General features: G+C 34.5%; 1 protein-coding gene across 3 annotated transcripts; it reads right to left on the bottom strand.

Moving 5' to 3' along the window:
• Positions 1-4931: 4931 nt before the first annotated feature.
• LOC133872886 (WRKY transcription factor 44) lies at positions 4932-11648 on the bottom strand. Of its 3 annotated transcripts, XM_062310524.1 has the most exons (7): positions 11355-11648; positions 11115-11201; positions 7343-7802; positions 7133-7264; positions 6214-6950; positions 5613-5771; positions 4932-5481 (listed from the first exon to the last, which is right to left on the bottom strand). In XM_062310524.1, exons 3-7 carry the CDS (start codon positions 7559-7561, stop codon positions 5295-5297), a joined length of 1434 nt encoding a protein of 477 aa, XP_062166508.1. In that variant the 5' UTR covers positions 7562-7802; positions 11115-11201; positions 11355-11648; the 3' UTR covers positions 4932-5294. The 3 variants fall into 3 exon arrangements, with proteins under 3 accessions (XP_062166508.1, XP_062166510.1, XP_062166509.1); XM_062310526.1 differs by lacking the exon at positions 11115-11201; XM_062310525.1 differs by lacking the exon at positions 11355-11648 and having other exon boundaries at positions 11115-11243.
• Between the last annotated feature and the right edge of the window lie 8533 nt (positions 11649-20181).

Here is a 20181-nt window from a genome sequence, read left to right as displayed (position 1 = left end):
GGCCAGTTTTGAAGATAGATAGACGTGCGACGCTGTGGTTTGGGACTAAAAATCTTGTTCTTTTTTTTCTTTCTTTTTTTAATTTTATTTTAGAACATGACTAAAACTTGTTCTATAATTGGATGTTTGACCATCGGAATTTTTTGTTTACTAATTTAATTTGTTCCGTGCAGACATAACACTGTAACTAGGGACCCGCCACCTATCATAATAGGATGCTCTTTTTCTTCTTCTCTCTTTGTTTATACATGAAATCATATCATCATTACCGCGTTGATCTGGGCAAACCAACATCTTCTTAACAAGCCTAGTCTTCTTTCTCTTTTTCTCTCCATTCAAATCTAATCGCTGTCAGATTTTGGAGTATGTCGCTGCTGTATATTTACCTTCTAATGGTGATTTTCACTTTTTCGAAAAGAATATGCATTTAAAAATATGTTTTTTTGAGATTGCTAGAACTAGCGTTTCTTTTGAATATATTAACCGCGCAACAAAGACAGGATGTAAATCAGGTCTTACATACCTAATATTAAAAATTCACGTTCACACCGAATTGAATTTGTTCTATTAAAATAAACCCACTATTTTGACAGGCAATCACCTTAGGGGTAGCCGTGCGGCCATTCTTGCCAAAACGAAGGGCATGTTTGGTAAGTAATTGTGTTAAGAAATATTTTTGTGTTGTATAATAAGAAATAATTGATGTAATGTAAAATTTGAGAATGTTTTATAAAAAAGTGAAAAAATTTTGTTTTGTAGTGAATTTTTTTATTTTAATAGTAATAAAATATGATTGATGTGATATAAAAAGTGTAAAAAAGTTAGAATGTTTTTTATTTGATTTTTTTAAGAAAAGTTAAAAAAAAAAAAAAAAAAAAAAAAAAAAAAAAGAGAAAAAAAAAAAAGGAAAAAGTTTGGAATGGTTTGTCAAACAAAGTACTATGGGTTTCTCTTTAACTAGGCATATTCGATTTGGAATGGATATGCATTTTGGGTATTGTGTTCCAACTTTCTAAGTTGAAGTGATGGCTCCCCATAGAAGGATATAAAGGACCTAATTTACTAGGTTTACTTGAAGTTATTCTCTTTTCATTTGTGGGAGACAAACCTTTAACAAGAGACATTATTATGTTCACATCCTAAATTGTCTTTCTAAAAAAAAAACCCCATATGAGCTTATGATTTTTTTTTTTTTTGGTACGAGCATTTAACCGTTGAGCCATCTTAATTTAAAGTGAAATTAAGAGAAGTCATTTTACAACTAAAGTTTATCGTATTATTTTATTTCATATAACACCGCATCATTTAAAATTTTTAAATAACATGGTAATATATCCTCCACATAACATCACTTAAACTACTAAATAAAACTAAATAAAATGCAAAATCTCTTATAACAAGTGGTTGGTGCAACTTTGTGTGAGGACATTGGTGATTTTGATATTATTCTTGAAGATGATTCCTAACAAGTTGTGAAAGAGATTAATGAGGGGTTCCCAAATGCTAGTAGGTATGGTCACTTTGTGGATAGCATAAAAATTATTTTACAATCTTTTCTATCTTCTCGGGTAGTCGGGTGATTCATGTGAAGCAGAATGTCAAATCAGTTGTACATTGACCTATAAAAGAAGTTTTCATTTATGTCATAGATATTATTTGAATGGAAGAAACTCCATTAATCGTTTATAATATTTTAAGCAAGGAACTCTTTGGTTCCTAGTTTTTCTAAATCTCTATTTATTTGTTCAAAAAAAAAGAAAAAGAAGTGGAATTAATATCAAATGAGAGGTATATAAATCAAGACCCCAAAGTGTTGTGCAAGCCTTTAGTGCTGTTGGAGTTGTTTCCTCCCAGTGTTTCACTGGTGGAGGTTGTTTTGTTGTGGTTGTTTTTTTCTTTCTTTTGTTTTTGTTTCGTCTTTGTTGGTGCAAGCAGAGGCTTTGGTTTCTGACTCGTGGAGATAGACGGGTGCGGGCGAAGGGCTGATGGAGATGGCGGTCAAAGCTAGATCTATTAACCTCGGTTGGCTCTCCTCCGACAGGAATCTTCCTGTGGCGGTCTTCGGCCTTCTCCGGTCTTGATGGTCACCTGGCAGAACCGTGCTGCTCTCTCCTGTACGACGCGTGATCCGCACGCGCCGGGGGTCTTCCTTCCTGCCCTCGCGCGTGCGGGTTATGGCTTGTTCCTCCGGCTTCGCAAGGTGTCGATCTGGACTTCTGATGGTCGTCCGCTGATGGGGAGGTTCCCGGAGACGATGTGTGTCCTGCACGCGCTGGCTGTTTCCAGCCGTTTGTTTCCTGTGCTAGTTTCCTGAGCTTCTTCTTGTTTGGTTGTAAATCCTTCCTTTGTTTCACAGTCTACCGGTTTCCGGTAGCTGCTTTAAGTTAGGGTATACCCTGGCTTTGTGATTAGAGGTTCTTTACCTTTAGTTACTGATTTCGGCCTTCGGCCTTTGTTTTAGCTTCGCCTTTGGGCGACTGTAATTACCTTCTTTCTCTGTTCAGTGTATTTGTTATGATCTTTGTAATCTTTGGGTGCTTTCGGGCGATTGTTCCGGAAATGATGAATGAAGAAGGTTTTTACGTTAAAAAAAAAAAAAAGTATGGTTTTCCTCAATCCATATTTACACTCGTCACACACCATTCTGTTGGTTGGTTTTTTTAGTTGCAACTGTCTGTATTTATTTGAGTCTGACTCAAATTGCTTGTACACCTCGGGTGGATGATTGCTGGAATGTATGTAGTCTGAAATGTTTGTTGTAATGATTGATTATATCAATGAAAGTTCAACTTTCCTTCAAAAAAATATTTACACTCGTCGTGACAGCTGTCCACAAACGGCTCTATTTGGCCCCCCGCCAATTTGGTTCCATCTGTTTCATTCAACATCACAATAAATTTAGCTGTTGACATGGCGTTGGCTAGATTATAACGCCAGTAAGGATTTTATAATGATATTATATTTTTATTTTATCTTATTAATTTGACAGCATTAAATCTTTATTTTTATTTTTTTTTAAAAAAAATACTGACTATCACGGATTCACGGACTCATTTTGTTGAACAAAAAATTAGTTTTTAACATTACTTTTTATAATAAAAATGATGAAAAACTTCACTTAATCTCTTTAAATTTTTATTATATTTTTAGTTGCTTTTTTAAATTTAAAAAACTCGTAATTTAGTATATTCATTTTCTTACAATTCCATCCCTTATTTAGGATTTTTTGTTAAATCCTAACCGTAGGATGTCAAAATTTTTAAAATAACCCTCAAGAAAAATAGAATTTACAAAAATACCCACGCGTGAATTTTTGAATTTTTTTTTTTAAAAAAAGAAATATAAATATTTTAAAATTTTTGATTAGATTTAACGAAAAAACTTAGCGGATGAAAGAATTGAAAACAATTAAAAGATGAATATAAAAGTTAAAAGGAGGGTGTGTATTTTATTATGATTTTTTTGATGGTGGGTCATGATTTGGGGTATCGATATTCAACTGTGAAACCGTGTTTGGGGGGCAGTTATTCCTCGTAATCTTTTGAAAATCAAATAAAACCAAGACCCAAGTTAGGTGGGAAGGAATTGAATTTTCGTAATGATTGAGGAGGAAGAGTATCCAACTTCCAAAAGACGCCATTGGAGAAATGTACACGACAACACTGTAGGGACACAGCACCTTAACCAAGTCCCCTGCAACAAATACAATCGTGCCACCCTCCATTTTTCTCATTCTATATCCAAAAGCTCCATCTTTGCTTTAAAATAAGGGGGCATTTCTGTTATTTTATTTGTTCCCTCGATGATAATCCATGGGACGGCCAAGATTTCTCAAGATTCTCTAAGCCATAACGGCCGTCCAGGTGTCCAGCCTGGAAGACACGATTTATATATTATATTAATCCTCATTCATCCCTCAACCATTCTCGAGTATAATTATAGTATATATACTCGGACGGTGGCTTCTTTTAAGAGTGTTTGTTGGGCTCAAAAAGTTGAGAAATGCTTTTTGTAATATCCTTGCTGGACCTGCTGCACTTTTTTTTTTTTTTTTTTTTATTTTTATTTTTATTTTTTAATTTTATGAAAGGCACTAGTTGCGTAATATTAATTCTCACGTTTGAGAACAAGATAAGAAAATGAATGTCTTGCTTTGAACAAACTCTAGGGCAATAATCATCCATAAATGGTTGGAATTACTGATGAATTGAGGTCCGTGTAAATCTCTAGAATTGCAGAGCCTGCAATTTCTTAAACCTAGGCCGTTAGTTGAAAAGGAGCATACTAAATTAAGCCATGTAAACATTAATATTTTTTTTTTTTTTTTTAAAAAAAATAGTTAAAAGAGGATAGCCAGATTATTATTTTAAAGTAGTCGGTCACTCCTAAGAGAGTGACCGACCATCCTCACCCTTTGAGAAGATGGTCAGATATCCTAATAAAATGATTTCAGTAATCCAACCATATTTAAAAAAGTGATTGGGGTGGTCACTCCATCCCTCACCCTTTAAGAAGACGATCGATCATCTCAAGCTATTGGTTTTAGTGGTCCGACCAGTTTTAGCCTCATGTAAAAAAGTGATTGGAATGATCTGCCACTTAAAAAAAATAAAGCTTTAAGGGTGATCGACCACTCTTGAGCCATTTATAAGGGTGGTCGACCACCTTCTCAAAGGGTGAGGAGGTGGTGAGCCATACTTTTGACTTCTTTTAGTTTTTTAGGTCTTCTTTTTTTCCGTTTAATATTTACGCGGCTTAATCTAGGCTGTTCATTTTTGAATGAATGGCTTGGATCAAAGGAATTGTAGGCTTGTAATTGTCTAGAGTAATTATCTTAAATTGTAGGGACCTCAATCTCTTAAACTCATATGCATTGGAATGGTGGAAACGCGCAAACCATGTGGGAATGATAAATATAAAGGAAATTCACATGTTGAAGAAGGTTTGTAATTTAAAGCGCACATATACATTACATTGGATGTGTAATGCAAGTCTCTACTTATTATATGGAGTGGAAAACAATTAAAAAAGTGAAAGAATGTACTCATAAGCTCAGTGATCCATCAAGAAGGCTTTAAAAGGACTGCTTTTTAAGATGGTCCAAGTTGCTCACGAAAGGAGGGAAAACAAAAAAGCTGTCTTCATCAAGAAAGCTATGAGATTCAAGGAAAAATTATCCACCATTGCAGATTGCTTTAGCCGTCTGGCTGCTGAAGCCCTTGAACTCTACCTGACCCTACTTTGCCTGATTAAAATGATGGGGTTGTTGAAGTTTCCAATCCACGGTCTCTCAATCACCGCTTGTCTTTACTTTTAGGAGCCTGTGGCTCTGTTTCAGAGGCCACTGGATTTGTGTTCCTCACTGGCATTTCATGGTTATGTTTCCCCTCGTATGTTGTGACAAAAGCTCTTGGATCATCTGATGCTCTTTCCACATGTTTGCGCACATTGCATTTGAGACTGGTACATCTGTAATAACTTCTGCAAGACAGATCAAAATGGTGGTTATGAAATATTCTCTGGAAGGAAAGACCAAACACTTTTTTACTTTTAAGAGGATCCTAAAAAGGCCACATTATCAACATAAAATGCATATGCATATGAATCTCAACCTGGGATAAGGATTTCCTTTGACAACCTTCTGCCCATATTTCCTCCAGCGAAAGCCATCAACCATAATCTCGGTATCCGTGGAGTTTTGCACCACAACGCGGGGCTCTTGTACGCCTTCCCCTGATACGCCTGCCTCATTGGATTGATTCTCACTTTTCCTGAAGCAGAGAGAGCATATTTCAGCAAAACATATCACTTTCAACTTGAATGAAAGGAATGATTATGATGATGTTCACAGAAAAGAGAAAGCTTACTGACTGTGCAAGGACAGCAGGGGAAGATTTATAGGAAGAAAGAAAAAAAGGCAAACAAATTAGCATAAGACAAACTTATTTAGTTCTTTAATATTCTGAATTTTGGACATATCCCTATAATTCTTTCAGCATATATTGGATAGGGCCAATGACCTTGGTGATACCTGTTATTGGTTTCACTTTAGGTCGCTATAGGCATTCATTATTAATCTTACCTTCTTTTACTTTTTTTTTTTTTTTAAGTAATTGAGATATCATTGAAAAGCGAAGGAGCAACCCAGGTACATAGGAACTATACAAGAGAAAACCCCTAGCTAGAAGGAGAAAAAAGAACAAGAAAACTTACCTTCTTTTACTTCTGGGCTCATCATCCTCTGGCTCTGTTGCTTTGCTCCCTTCTTCACATTCTCCGCTAAGACCACAGGAATTATCAGGAGTTCCACCACCAGCATTAGTTACTCCAGTTGCTACAGGATCGTAAGGCAGTGGAGCATTGCCCTGATAAGTCAAACGTGAAGATAATCCTACTTCATTCTGGTTTTCAACTCTACCTTCAGACCCTTCATTTCCTTCATTGTTGTGATTAGCCCACAAAGGAATGTTAGTATCTTGAACAGGCCCATCAGATACAAATCCTACTGCTTGTGACCCCGACGAGTTGCGCTTAGGAGGTTGAGGCTTTGAATGGTTGTGCTCACCCTTGTAGACAATCTCTGCAATCTGACCGTCCAACGATCTCTCAACCTTCTTTTTCACAGGACAATTTGGATGCGTACACTTATAATAACTTCTTGGGTACTCACTTCCTTTGACTTGCTTTTGGCCATATTTCCTCCAATTATATCCATCATAAGAAGGTCTATCAGCATTAGCTGTGATAGGCAAAGATTTTGGCTCCTCCTCCATGTTCTGGGATGCTACCTTTGAGGGCCCGACTGTCTGATTTGTTTCAACATGTGATGGAATGTTCTGGTGAAGATTCGAGGTAATTTGGGATCTGAAATTTTGTTTATCTTGGCTTGGATGTTGGACAGAGGCCTCAACTGATGGTTGTAGTTGTTGATGGCTAGTATTGAAGTTTCCCTGGTAACAAAAGAAAAAAAAAAATTATTATATTTTTGGAAGTACACACCTATCCAAGTTCCATTTTTTGTCTTCTGCACATGTATTATTGCATAGGATGGCAAGTTCATTAGAGGACAGAACAAAGAGATAAAGAAAGAGGTACCCCTATAAAACAACAAAGACAGGTTTTAGTAACTGACCATATTTGCCAAGAGAGAAACAGTTGTCTTCGATACAAGTTTAGCCAATGGTTTGTATATCACAGTTGATTTGCTATCAAATTTCGAAACCTTGTCAGATGAGTTACAAACAGCTGTTCCAGAGACCTCAGCCTGAAATTAACGGGCACCATAAAGATCAGATTATAAGAAGAACTGAATGAAGGACACTTTGAAGAACTAGAAGGTCACCTGGGAAGAAACCAATCCAGCTGGAGCATGATTCACCATTGGCTTGAACCTCACTGTCTTTGGTCTAATGGCAGTAACTGCAGTTTCGGCGCATACATTAGAAGGCGAGGCATCAATTGCGCCTGCGAGAAGTTCTGAGAAAGATCTAAAACTGGAACAAGTAGGCCTTGAAGCAACTGGCTTAGCAATAACTATTCTCTCTGCTTCCTTAATATCCATCCCGAACGATTAGAATGCTCTTCTAATTACGTTTTCATGGAGCATGATATATAAACCTATGAACTCATGGAAAGCTTTGAACTCCATTCATCGTATGCCTGGAGTACACGGTATTCCTCTAGTAGAGATAGCAAGATAAATTATGAACCTAGGAGGTGATGCTTTTAAGTAGAAGGACAAGTAAGATATGCTTTTGTCCACATTGGTTCCAGATGTACAAAGCTGAAATTCTTCTTCAAATCTGCACAATACCGTTATTATTAGATAAACAACTAGTGAGTAGAATAATAAAATGACGAGAAGGAAGAAAAGCGAAGGAATTAATGCCACATGCATCCGCACACATCACTTGATATAAAAATGCCTGCTATATGAAACATGCATTGCAAATCTGACTTGTAACCCAATGCTGATGTAATAGTGCCAAGGCATGTATATCGACATCAGTTGTTATATCTCTCACCTCCAGAATATTCGTTCATCAAACAGACTGACCTTTCCATAATTGAACTAAACATAAATATAGGATAGGATCATAGGAAGATGGGAAGATACCAAAGACATTAGTGAGGAAATTTTGAAGCACGCTAATCAGCTAGCTAACTTCAGAAGAAATCCTCTGCTTGTAAAATCTTTCAAAAAATAAAAAATAAGACACAAGATAAACTCTAAAACTAGAAGCAAATCATATTTTTCTTCTATTTTTGAAGTTCTTTTTAGTTGAAGGACTTTACATTAAGTTTTAACCCTTCCCTTTAAAAGAAAAAAGCAAACACTCTTCCGTATGACTTTTGACTATAAAGCAATTATAATCAGTTCTAAATTTCATTTTTATCCCTTCCTTTGTCGGAAATATGCTGAAAGTGGTTTAGAAAGAAGGATGAAGTAAGGGTAGCAATTCGTGTTCGTGTGTCGGGTTTAGGTCATATTGAGGCATGGGAATAAGATTATATAAGTTAACCCTAACCCGACCCATTTAATTAAACGGGTCATACTATTCAACTATAATCCGCTAATTTCGTGTTGGGCTCGTGTCTAGTTCGCGGGTCGTGTTGGTCAGCCTTTGGATGAAGTTCAATGGTCACCAAATCATTGTGTGATGCAAGGGCCTTATTTTCTGAACCTTTAATGCCTAATCAATTCAAAGTACAAAGAGTAGAAATACTAAGGCCTCGTTTGGTTTGTGGAATGACTATTCCATTAGGAAGATGAATAGTTATTTCTAGGAATAGAAGGTGGCAGAATGGAATGGCTATTCCTAATCTTTAGTTTGGTAAGAATACATATATTTTAATTTGAATTCAATCAAAATTACTAAAAAAACCCCATATTTTTTTAAAAAGAAAATCAAATTAAACAAAAAACAAACAAACAAACAAAAAGAAAACCCATGGGTGGCTGACCACCCATTGAGGTGGTCGGCCGCCCACCGATTCACTTCGGGGGTGGCTGCAACCACCCCCGGAGTGGTCTCTAGGGGTGGTCGCGAGCGAATCGGGGGTGGCCAGGCCACCCCCAAAATACTCGTCTGGGGTGGCCTGTAGCGCCAGGGGTGGTCGCACCACCCCCGGATCCATATACTGGCTGGCCAGCCACCCTAGTCAGTTAAGGGTTTGGTTTTTTTTTTTTTTTTTTTTTTTTTTTTTTTTTTTTTAAATAATAATAAAATATAAAATAATGGTTTTTTTTTGGAAAATATTGCATTTACTCCAAGGAATAGCTATTCCTCTCATTTTTTAGAGGAATAGGTATTCCTCTTCGTAAAAGAATAGGTACTTATTCCAAGGAATAGACCCCTACCAAATAAAAGAATGATTATTCCATAGGAATAGCCATTCCATTATATAGGTCTATTGAGCGAACCAAACGAGGCCTAAAGTAAAATAGTAAAGCCCAAAATACAGTTACAAAAAACTACCACTGCTACCAACTTCCACGCAAAAATATAAGTTATAAAAGAACTAAATTTCTGATAATCCCTACTGAATGATAACAAATGAACATCATCACCCCCCCCCCCCCCCCCCCCCCCCCCCCCCAAAAAAAAAAAAAAAAAACTCAATATCTCCAGAAGTCATTTCCAAAATGCAGGCTGGAGATCACCCCTTGTTTAACTCATATAATATGCACCAATAGAAAGCAAAATACCAACTAAAACGCACAACCAAAATTGCATTGATTCTCAGTTAAGACAAACTGAGCCCAAACAGCATTTGGTACTATAGAAACGCAGAACTAGGAACTTGACCCAGAAAAACCCTTCTGCTTTCAGGTTTTCTCTGCTACTACCAAACAAATTTCTGTAATTTTCACCGTATTAAAGAGGTAGTGCTCTTTATTTGGGGCAATCAAGGAATTCTTCCCAACAAAATATTAATCTTTTCAGTCGTGAAGTCATAACAGGTCAAATTCTGGAACCATTTCCAGGATCAATTGGGTTTTGACAACCATCAAAGTTGCATGAAAATATGAGTTGCTTTTTCTTTTATGGAAACTAGTTCCCTATCAGACAAGCTAAGAGCCATAACTGAATGCCTCAGCACTAAGACATTGGAAACAAGTCCATGCCACTCTCAAAAGAAGGAAAAAAAAAACAAACAAACACCGATGGATAGAATGAGAAATAGCCTATAGTTTCCCCAAATACTCATTTGAATGACTGAAAAGTCTCTCTCAAGCTTCAACCAAGATTTTGCCTTACTTGAATAATGGATTTTGTGCCTCATAACTAGGAAGAAATTCTCCCTCTGCAATCTTCAAACCCTCTATTAAAGCATCCATTCATTCTCTTCAGCAAAAATACAACACAATATCAGATAGATATGAGATATCCCTCGGTGGATTTCGCTATCCAACTTACATCTGTGAGCAGGCGTAATGATTGTTTCTCATTGCAACCACAAGTTTGCCACTTGCAAAATAATTCTCTCTCTAAAAAGATCAGCTCCTCTGTTAGTAGTCGTCATCAATCCAAATATAGATAATAAACCTTACTATATTTTCTAATCGGCCAGCGCCTGAGGACTATAAAGCGTTGTAATAACCTGGAATTTTCCTCTTCAAAAATCACAATGCCAAGAATATAGCTGCGACTCCTTGCAGATCCGAGAACTACCATAAAAGATCTCCAACTGTATATGGGGACAATATTCTTAAACGCTAAATCAAGAAACTCACCAACACCCAACCTAGATTCTTTCATCTTTTCAAGGAAAAAAAAAAAACACAGAAAAAGAAGAGAAAAACCCAACGCAATAGGCAACAAAAGCTTCTAAGAATTCTACAACATCAATTAAAATAACTGCCCGGAAACAGAGCAGCCAGCATATTGAATGACAACAAACAGAAAACAATTTCACCTCAAACCTTTTGCTCCCTCCTAATTCACAACAACAATCAATTAAATTTTCCCAAAAAAGACAGAAAAGGTAAAAATCCCAGAAACTCCAGTGACCCTGAGAACTAAAGCACATACACATAAATCATAGATCAAAACCCAAAAAGATTTACTTGGTCAAAATCAAAATAAACAGGAAAGGAAGTGAGAACTAACCAGACTGACAATAACTAACAAAGCTAAGAAGTTGGTTGGCTTCTTGAAATACCATTTACCAACTCGTTTTATAACATTCAGCTCCACCTGTATTTCACAGTGGAGAACTCTCTAAGAAATGAATAGAATCTGGAACTCAGAAGATTAAAAGAAAAAAGTCTCATAAGTACAAGAACTTGATAGGGGAGAGAGAGAGAGAGAGAGAGAGAGAGAGAGAGAGAGAGAGAGAGAGAGAGAAACCTTAACCAATTAAACAAGTGAAGACCAGTAGTATTCTGGGCTTGTCTTTTTGGTGCAGAACACAACCTTGAAAAGAAAAAACAAAAAACAAAATGAAAAATGATGGGGTTTTTTTTAGTGGTTTCTTGAGTTGCTGAGGTTTTTGGACAGTTCCCAATCTAGAGAGAGAGAGCGAGAGAAAAGTTGAGAGTTTGACACAGAGAAAAGTCGCAGCAGAAAGAGGAGGAAAATCCCACCATTTTCCAACTATTTTCTATTTTGTTTTCTTTGGTTTTTTTGGGGTTTCAGACTTTCAGTAATTTTGTCTCAAACACTGTGATCGGTGGTTTGGACCAGGAGCCCCCCTAAGCCTAACTGTACGGCCAACTAACGGTCTCTATTTCCAACCATTTGACTCTCTCAGAATCTCATTTATATGCGTGGCGCGTGCAATGCACTCGAAATCCCAGTGGTTGGTAAAACGGATCTTGTCCGTTGGTCAGGAAACCGTGACATACTGTGGAAATCTGGCACTCTAATTGAATTTAAATTTAACGCTTACAAACGTGTGAGAGGTCCCGTGATTTTTGAAAGAAACATTTGGATTTTGTAGGATAAATTAGTAAAATTACACTTCAATTATCACCCAATTTTATTAACTCCTTCAAACTATAATTATAATGCACCACAATTCAAACCTATAAATTATCAAAATATTTGAATTCCCCCTTCCATTATTTTAGATTTTATTTTTTCTAAAAAAAAAAAAAACAGTACACGTGTCACATTTATCTAAATCATTTTTTCTTCCAAAAATACCTCCGATTTAGGAGAACAAAAAAAAATTATGAAATTATCTTGATCATCTTGAAGAATGGAGGGTAGGAATGACTTAGGACCATCCCTCTAGCATGAACAGCAACCCCCTAACAAAGGGGTACTACGACGGGTAATGCAACATGTTATATATTTTTTTTTTGTGTATTTTTAAAAAATAATGTGACTTTTAAATTATCATTAAATTTGTAATAGATTAATATTGAATTTCAATCTAATGCTGATTTTAAAAGTTAGATTATTTTTTAAGGGACATAAGAATAACATTTAAAATTACTCTTACTACAACTTCCAATTAGGGGTGACAAATAGTTTTCGGGTGTCAAGTTCAAATCATGTTGAGGTATGAGTATAAGATTATATAGGTCAACCTTAACTCGACCCATTTAATTAAAATGATCAGACCCATTAACCATAACTCGTTAATTTTGTGTTGGATTCGTGTTGAGTTCGCGGGTCATTAAAAATTACCATCCCTAAATGTCATGTGTCGGTTTGGGTCATATCAAATATAAGACTATATAAGTTAACCATAATCCGACTCATTTAATTTAATGGGTCAAACTGATCATCAACCCTCGTCCGCTAATTTTGTATTATATTCGTGTCGAGTTCATGGATTGTGTCAAAAATTGTCAAACATACTCCTAACCCATAAGACGTGGTCACGAGTTTCTCAAATTAGAAGTTTTTCTTTTTTTGTACAAAAATTATGGTCAAATTTGATGGAAGTGATAACTCAAATTAAACATTTTAACGTACAGTTTATACGTTACATGCAATGAATTTTAATTTAGTAATGTAAATAAAATCGAGGTAATAATTTGAGATCCTAAAGATTGAAAGTTGGTAGGGGAAGAGATTGAATTTGTATCGTTGGGACTTGAAGACTCTTACAGGATCGATTTTCTTGTTAGCAACCATATTTCAGTCGAAGAATGTTTCATGTTCTTGTTAGCAACCATATTTCAGTGGAAGAACATATGTTCATGTTCTTGTTAGCTAGCAACCATATTTCAGAGAGGAAATTAATGTGCATGAGTCCAAGATGTTTTTGATCGAGCTGAGAATTCTGACTCTTCTTCTTGTTAGCAACCATATTTCATGAGTTTAATTATCACACGTGTGATAAACTCATTAAATATGGTTGACAATGTACGGACAGGACGACATGATAAATAATGTTGCATGTCGATCAGTTTATCATGCACACGTGTTAAATGTTAAGGTTACGTACCCAATGTCGAGTCAGTTGCATATATATATACAAAACATCGAGTTCGAGTTAATCGTTTGTTGGCATTGGTGGCCGGAAGTGATCTTAGGTCTTCAAAAGAAATTTTGGTGAAAGTGTTTCCAAAATGCACGTGTTTTCTCTATCAAATAATTGGATCCTAGAATCTTTCTTCATGACGTTTTTGATAATTTGAAGAATAAGCTTTTGAAAGAGAAAAATATATAGATTGTGGGAGAATTATAGATCCAAATTCTACGGATGGAGCGGTCTATGTTAGAGAATATAGCCTCCGTATAATTATGATCGAGTATGATAGGAGAATATATGAGATTGTGTAATTTAATTGTAATTGATTATAATCAAATCAAAATTGAAAGTTCATAAATAATTGAACATCTCATTGTCAATGTTTAGTATATATTATTATTTAATAATAATATTAAAATATATTTTGTTTTTGGCCTTTTTTTTTTTTAATAAATTAAAATTGAGAAGAATGAATGAGATTCAATAAACATAATTTAATTTCTATTAGAATGTTAATTAATTGATTAAATATGATATTTCTTATTAGTTTAAGTTTTTAGGACAAACGGTGGTTTAATATGGTATCAGATCGAAAATTATGAGTTCAAACATTTTCTTCGTAATTCACATTCCATTTTAATTAAATATTTAACGTGTCAGACTTTACTTATTGATAGAGTTTTTTATCTCCTTAAAGTTTTAGGAAAATCGGTGATTTAACGATTTAATTTCCATCTGAAAATGAATAATCTATTTGTATTTCTAACTTATATTTATTCAAACAAAAAGAAAAGAATGAGAATAAATAGATACGAGATGAGCATATTGTTGTTATATAATATGAGCTATAACTTGCTCTCCACAAAGACGTTACCCTTGTGGAAAGTTAATTAATAAAATTTACAGGCTTTATATTTTTATTATATGTACACATGCACTTAATGGCCCTCCAATATACAAATATATAAATAAATAATGAAAATATCTATAAACAAAAAAAAAATGACTCAACCAAAAAAAATAAAAAATTATATATATATATATATATATATATTAATGTCTAGATAGGGCATAGGTTTGTCATGTAGTATGTATTGGGGATTAGTTGTGGTTCGGACCTTGGAAAGTTAGTTGGGGTTGAAATGGCACGTGTGACGGTTTCATCCACGTATAAGATCCAACCTCCAAATTCCCAACTGACATTCTACGGCTGTGACTGGTAGTTGTGTTATCCAACGCACGTGCCAAGGTAATTGCTCCAAGGTCCTGCAATTCCTGCAAATTGCAATATATCTCACAATCCCCTCTCTAAATATATTGCAATTTGCAGGAATTGCAGGATCACTTATCTCACATAAATTCGGAGAGGTATTGTGAGATATCATTTAAGAGAACCAGCTAACTAAATAAATAAAAATTAATATGTTTAATTACTTATCTGGTCAGGTGGGTCTTATAAGTGGTCTCTCATAATCTTCTGTCCGAATTTTCTCAAATTTTGACAAATATTTTGAGAGGATCTTTATCGGATTAGGATTCTCTACAATTTCAAATAAATTTTAGATTCTCAAATTATGTGAATTTAAACATTTTTTTACATCGAATGACGTAAAAAATGCTATATATTCACTTTTGAAAAGACGCTTCTTCTTTACTAAACTAAAAGATAGTTTTTTGTTTAAAACTTTTATACGACATAAAATGTAAGAACCTGATAAAAATATACTCAATTCTTATTATTAACATGTTACATTTTTAATATATAGCATTTTTCATGCCGTTTGATGCATGAAACGACCTAAATTCATATAATTTAAAAATCTACAATTTTAAAATATTGGAAGAAAAATCGACAATTTTAAAAAATCCGTCTTTATTCATCTCACAAAGCTTTTTTTTTTTTTTTTAATTCATATTCCCGAGAAATTAAAATATATGCACAATTACAATAAAGTCGAATTTCATAAATTTTCCTCGAGGTCAGTGTTCAGTATTGAAAATCACAAATCCCAAAAATATAATAAATTATGGAAAATGCATGGCACGTGACCTTTTGGCTCTTTTCTTTTTCTTAATAAATTCGCTCATAAATTTGATGCGTCATGGATAAATGTACTCTGTTCTGTCCATCTTGTCTTCATAACTAAGCATTAATTTATTTTTCTTAATTTGCAGACAGCTTGCAGCACATGAAAGTTGATGGAACGTAACCATTATTGTTATTATATGTATAATATATCTATATTTATGTTTGTGTGAACACAAAAATAAATAAATAAATAAATAAATAAGAAAATAACCTAAAACTGTCCATGGCCAGTATATTAAATTTCTTAATTATCAGCTTCTACGAATAACACGTGTCCGACGCACATATTTTTTTAATAATATTTAGGGTTTATTATAAAAAATCTTTCAAACTATCGGTCGGTTTTAAAGTAATTTCTTTAACTATCAAATGTACTAATATGACATTCTAAACTATAAAAGAGTGCAAAAAAGTTACTTTTGTCAAAATATTTTTATAATAGTATAATAAAAGCTTTAAAAAAAATAATAAAAAAAAAGAGAGCGGTGGCTCGAGCCATCCATTTGGGCAAAATGGGGTAGTTTGAAGGCATCAAGTGTCGCAAATGATAGTTTTTGAAATGTTTGCAAATGACCGGTCGGAGTAAGTATATTTTCATGGGTAAGATTAACTTATATAAAATTTTCTTTGACTTTTAAAATTAATTTTTTTAATTGAATATATGACACCTGGCAATGATATTATAAGAATATTTCGACAAAATTTACTTTTTTGGTAGTATACTTGATAGTTCAGGGAACTACTTTAAAAACGACCGGTAGATTGAAGGGTTTTTATAATTAACCCTAATATTAATAGAATTTTCACATATTTAAAGAAGAGATGTCATTTTTATAAGGTGATTTGTACGAAAACTTTGTCCGTTTTGTATTTGCTTGAAAACCATGTTAACCAAAACAGAATCTTGTTTTTATTTATGCAATGTTCAGACAGCAAATGATATTTGTTGCCCAAGAAAAACTGAAAAAGAGTTGGCCTCCAATTATGCTTTTTGGAAAAGAGGTGGAATTATGTCCCCTTCCTTAATTAATTATGTCTCTTTTCTACTTTTTAGGACAAAAAAAAAAAAAAAAAAAAAAAAATCACATTAAATGTTCTAGCATTTCTTTTATTTTTTTGGGTTGATGTGATAGTGTTTATCTTTAGATTTTTATTTAATAATAATTGATTTAATGACTAATAAACACTATTATATTAACCAAATAAGATACAAGTTAGATGAAAGTAGAGGTTGCCGACAATGCCGAGGCTGCATGCCAACAACCTATGATGAAATCTACATTGATTCATCGCCCCAAGCACAAGAATTAGTCAAGTCCAGTTTACAATTATTGATACAGATGAAGATTTTAAGAATCCTCCGAGAGTAAAGAGAGACAGAATTTGTCATCTTATTAGACATAGTGACAAAGTGGGTATTCCGTTAAGGAAGGTAAGAAACAGATAATGACCATGTGGATAAGAAATGCAAGGAAACGTCTCCACGTACACCAAGACGACAGAATCTCCTCATTCTAACAAGTCATCATCAAGATCATGATTCCAATAATCGCAAGTTATATTTTGTCACAAATCCATAAATTGAAATTATGTAACTTTGTGATGATATTTTCTGTGAGAACGACAATGTAACGTGTCTCTAAGTTAGAGAGGGTTGGTTGGATCATAAGGTTAGGCCCATACCCGTAACCCAATAGCCCGATGAATGCCGTGATTCGGCCTATACAACTCTTGCTGACCAGCACAGAAGGCATTATAGAAAATTTTCAGTGCCATGTCACGTAATTTTTCTGATATTTTCGGCGGAGGGTAAGCAATTGTTGTAACTACAAAAGAGTGGGAGATCAATTGCGGTACTCCCCTAAGCCCATACCCTACCGGGAAAGAGGCGGTAAAAGATGCTTTATAAGTAGAAAGGAAGTAGCCTTCAAGAGGTCAGAGCCCATTCATTCACTCACTTGTCTTTTGTTGAACCTCTCCAAAGTTTATACACTTAATTAAGCATCAGAGTGATCCATTATCAGCACATATGATAAGTTCCTTTGCTTATTTTTCTTTTTGTAACATGCATTCTTGATTGAAGTCTGGGTGTTTGGTCAACTGTATAAACAGTTGTGCACCGTAAAACTCAAGCGGGCATAACACCAAGAGGAAGGTAGTCATATAAATGCCCACATAAATGATTTGCAAGCCAAATTAGAAGAGATGGTTAGGGCAATGAATGGTAAACACTCATCTACCGTCTAGAGCCTCCCCTCCCCTCCCCCCACCTTTTTCTTTTTTCTCAAAAAGTTCAAGGCCCCTTAGATTGACATGCATGACGGATTGAAGTTCAAGGTCCTTTATCTAGAGTTTTTCATAACCCTAAAACCAAGTCCTCTCCAAATGAGGATCTACAACAATTAGGTAACAATTTGAACAGTTTTTGTGAGAGAGGCCATGTGAAATTCAACTGCCCAAATAAATTTTGGGCACCTAATTGTTGTGGATCCCAATCCGTCCTCTATCTTCACGAGCATTGCTTGTCATGGGGTATAAGAATATCATTAATCAATAAGAAGAGCATTTTTATTCATAAGGAAAAGCATTGAATTAGCTACTGGTTGGCCTTTTGTGTTTTCACTCGCAGTTGGCCGCACAAATTGTCCTCAAATGCGAGGTCGCTTATGTACTACAAGCTCTAGTTTTTCCAATGATTGTTCTGTTCAAAAGCTATAAAATGACCCCAAAAAAAAATCCCATATGGCTCATTATGAGGATTATTACTGTAAGTTTATTTCAATTTTCAACAAAAGAACCTAAACCATACTAACTACTGTGTTTTTCTTTTTTCTCTTTTGTTATTATTATGTTTACAAGTAAAAGAATCTAAATTCCAACTAAAAAAGAAAAAAAGACGGCCCTAATAAGGCTAAAAGGGACAACTGTTGTCCGAAGAGACATCTAGCAAAGGTAATTTACTTTGCTATCAAAAAGACTTATGAAGACGATATATGTATTATGTATTTATTTTATTGACCGAGGTTATTAATTTTTTTTTTTTTCTTTTTCATTTTCGAGCGACTGAAGTAATTACTTAATAGTTTTGACTTTACACTCGGTTGCCTTTTTAAGGCTATTACATTGATGCACAAGCAAACTAAAATAAATTAAAAAATGCATTTGGTCCCAGATTTTGCAAGCCAAACACGCATTTTTAAACAAAATCTTAAAAAGCATTTCGTTTGAGTACATTTGAAAAATTGACGATTTGATAATGTGAGAAAAAAAAAACCCCGCATTTTTGGTCAAGCAAGAGTGCATTTATAAAAATGTATAATTTTAAAAGCAAATTGCAATTTAGCATATTTCATTAAATGCATTTTAAAATCGCTATTTTTTAAATTTGCTAAACCAAACCGACACTAAAAAGTAATACACAAATGGGAATAAAATGAAATAAAAATGTCAACTTTTAAAATTCATAATTTTACACTAGATCCTTTCTTTCATACATTTCTTAAAGACTTCTAAAAAAGCTCCTTAAAATTGTTTCATAAAACTAGATAAAGTGTGTTATTCTTTTTCTTTTTCTTTTTTTAAAAAGAGAAATTTTAATTATTTAGTTTCTGTTAATGGGACCATCACTAAACCTCCAAATAAAAAAGGTCCACGTAAACTAGGTCACTTGTTTGACCCATTTTTTACTTATTGTAATATTATTTTTGCAATGTTTTAGTTTGTGTTGGGTCTATTGTTAGAAAGCCCACTCCATTTTCATTTTTAGGATCATCTACTCTTTTTCGGATCAGGAGTGAGAATGATCCTTCCTAATAACTCTATCCTCTAATTGGGGAAAAAAAAAAAAAAAACTATAAAGTAGAAGATGAAGAGAGCAAAATGAGCAGAAAAGAAAGAAAAAAGGGAGGTCAAACGTGAAAACAAAGGGACGTAGCTGTCTTTCATGTGCAAAAGCTGGAAGGTAATGGAGAATGCTAATTTAAATCGATCCTTATGTGCCTAGAAAAAGAAAAAGGAACTCCATCCTTTTTTCAGGCATCAAATCCTGCTTCACTAATTCTTCAAGAACAGAACAGAGGATCTTATAAAGCTATAAACGCTCCAAGCCAGAACTATCATAGATAGTAGGGACATCCATCACAAGAACCAAAAGCTAGACCCTTACAAGAGGATTTTATAACTATTAGAAACTTTTGTTTTGGAGTGTTTAGTGATTTAATAGGTAAAATGTACAGCACAATCTATCTTGCACCGCTAAAACTCTTGCAGTCAAGAGCTGGTAGTGTGCCCTAGTTCAATGTATGCAGCTGTGTTAACTTACTGCCTGGCAATACTTGAGCCAACCAGCTCGGCCAGCTGCAAAGTAAACCTAATCAAGCGCAGTTGGATATCATTTAAACATAACCAAATCATCCAACCATAGTAGGTCTTAGAACCAAACCAACACCAAATCCAGTAACTATCTACGTGGTTCATTGTATCGCTAACACATGCTAGAAATTCAACTGGGGAGAAATATCATAAAGCCCAAGGGGACATATATATATATTAGAGAAGTATCCTATTTAAAGTGAGGTTCGACTCAGAACTCATTCAGTCATTCAGTTCCAGTATAATGTACACTAGTATTTCATGTAAAGAAAATGTCAGAAATTTCA

This window comes from Alnus glutinosa, chromosome 7, assembly GCF_958979055.1.
Source record: "Alnus glutinosa chromosome 7, dhAlnGlut1.1, whole genome shotgun sequence".
NCBI classification, from domain to species: Eukaryota; Viridiplantae; Streptophyta; class Magnoliopsida; order Fagales; family Betulaceae; genus Alnus; species Alnus glutinosa.
This window is presented reverse-complemented; position numbering and strand designations above follow the sequence as displayed.

Excerpts from the sequence above, each read along its gene's own strand:
- LOC133872886 (XM_062310524.1), bottom strand. The coding sequence starts at position 7,561 with ATGGATATTAAGGAAGCAGAGAGAATAGTTATTGCTAAGCCAGTTGCT. Across the intron at positions 6,951-7,132 it reads TTTCTCTCTTGGCAAATATG|GGAAACTTCAATACTAGCCA; the intron begins GTCAGTTACTAA and ends TTTTGTTACCAG. Across the intron at positions 5,482-5,612 it reads AAAGGAAATCCTTATCCCAG|AAGTTATTACAGATGTACCA; the intron begins GTTGAGATTCAT and ends TCTGTCTTGCAG.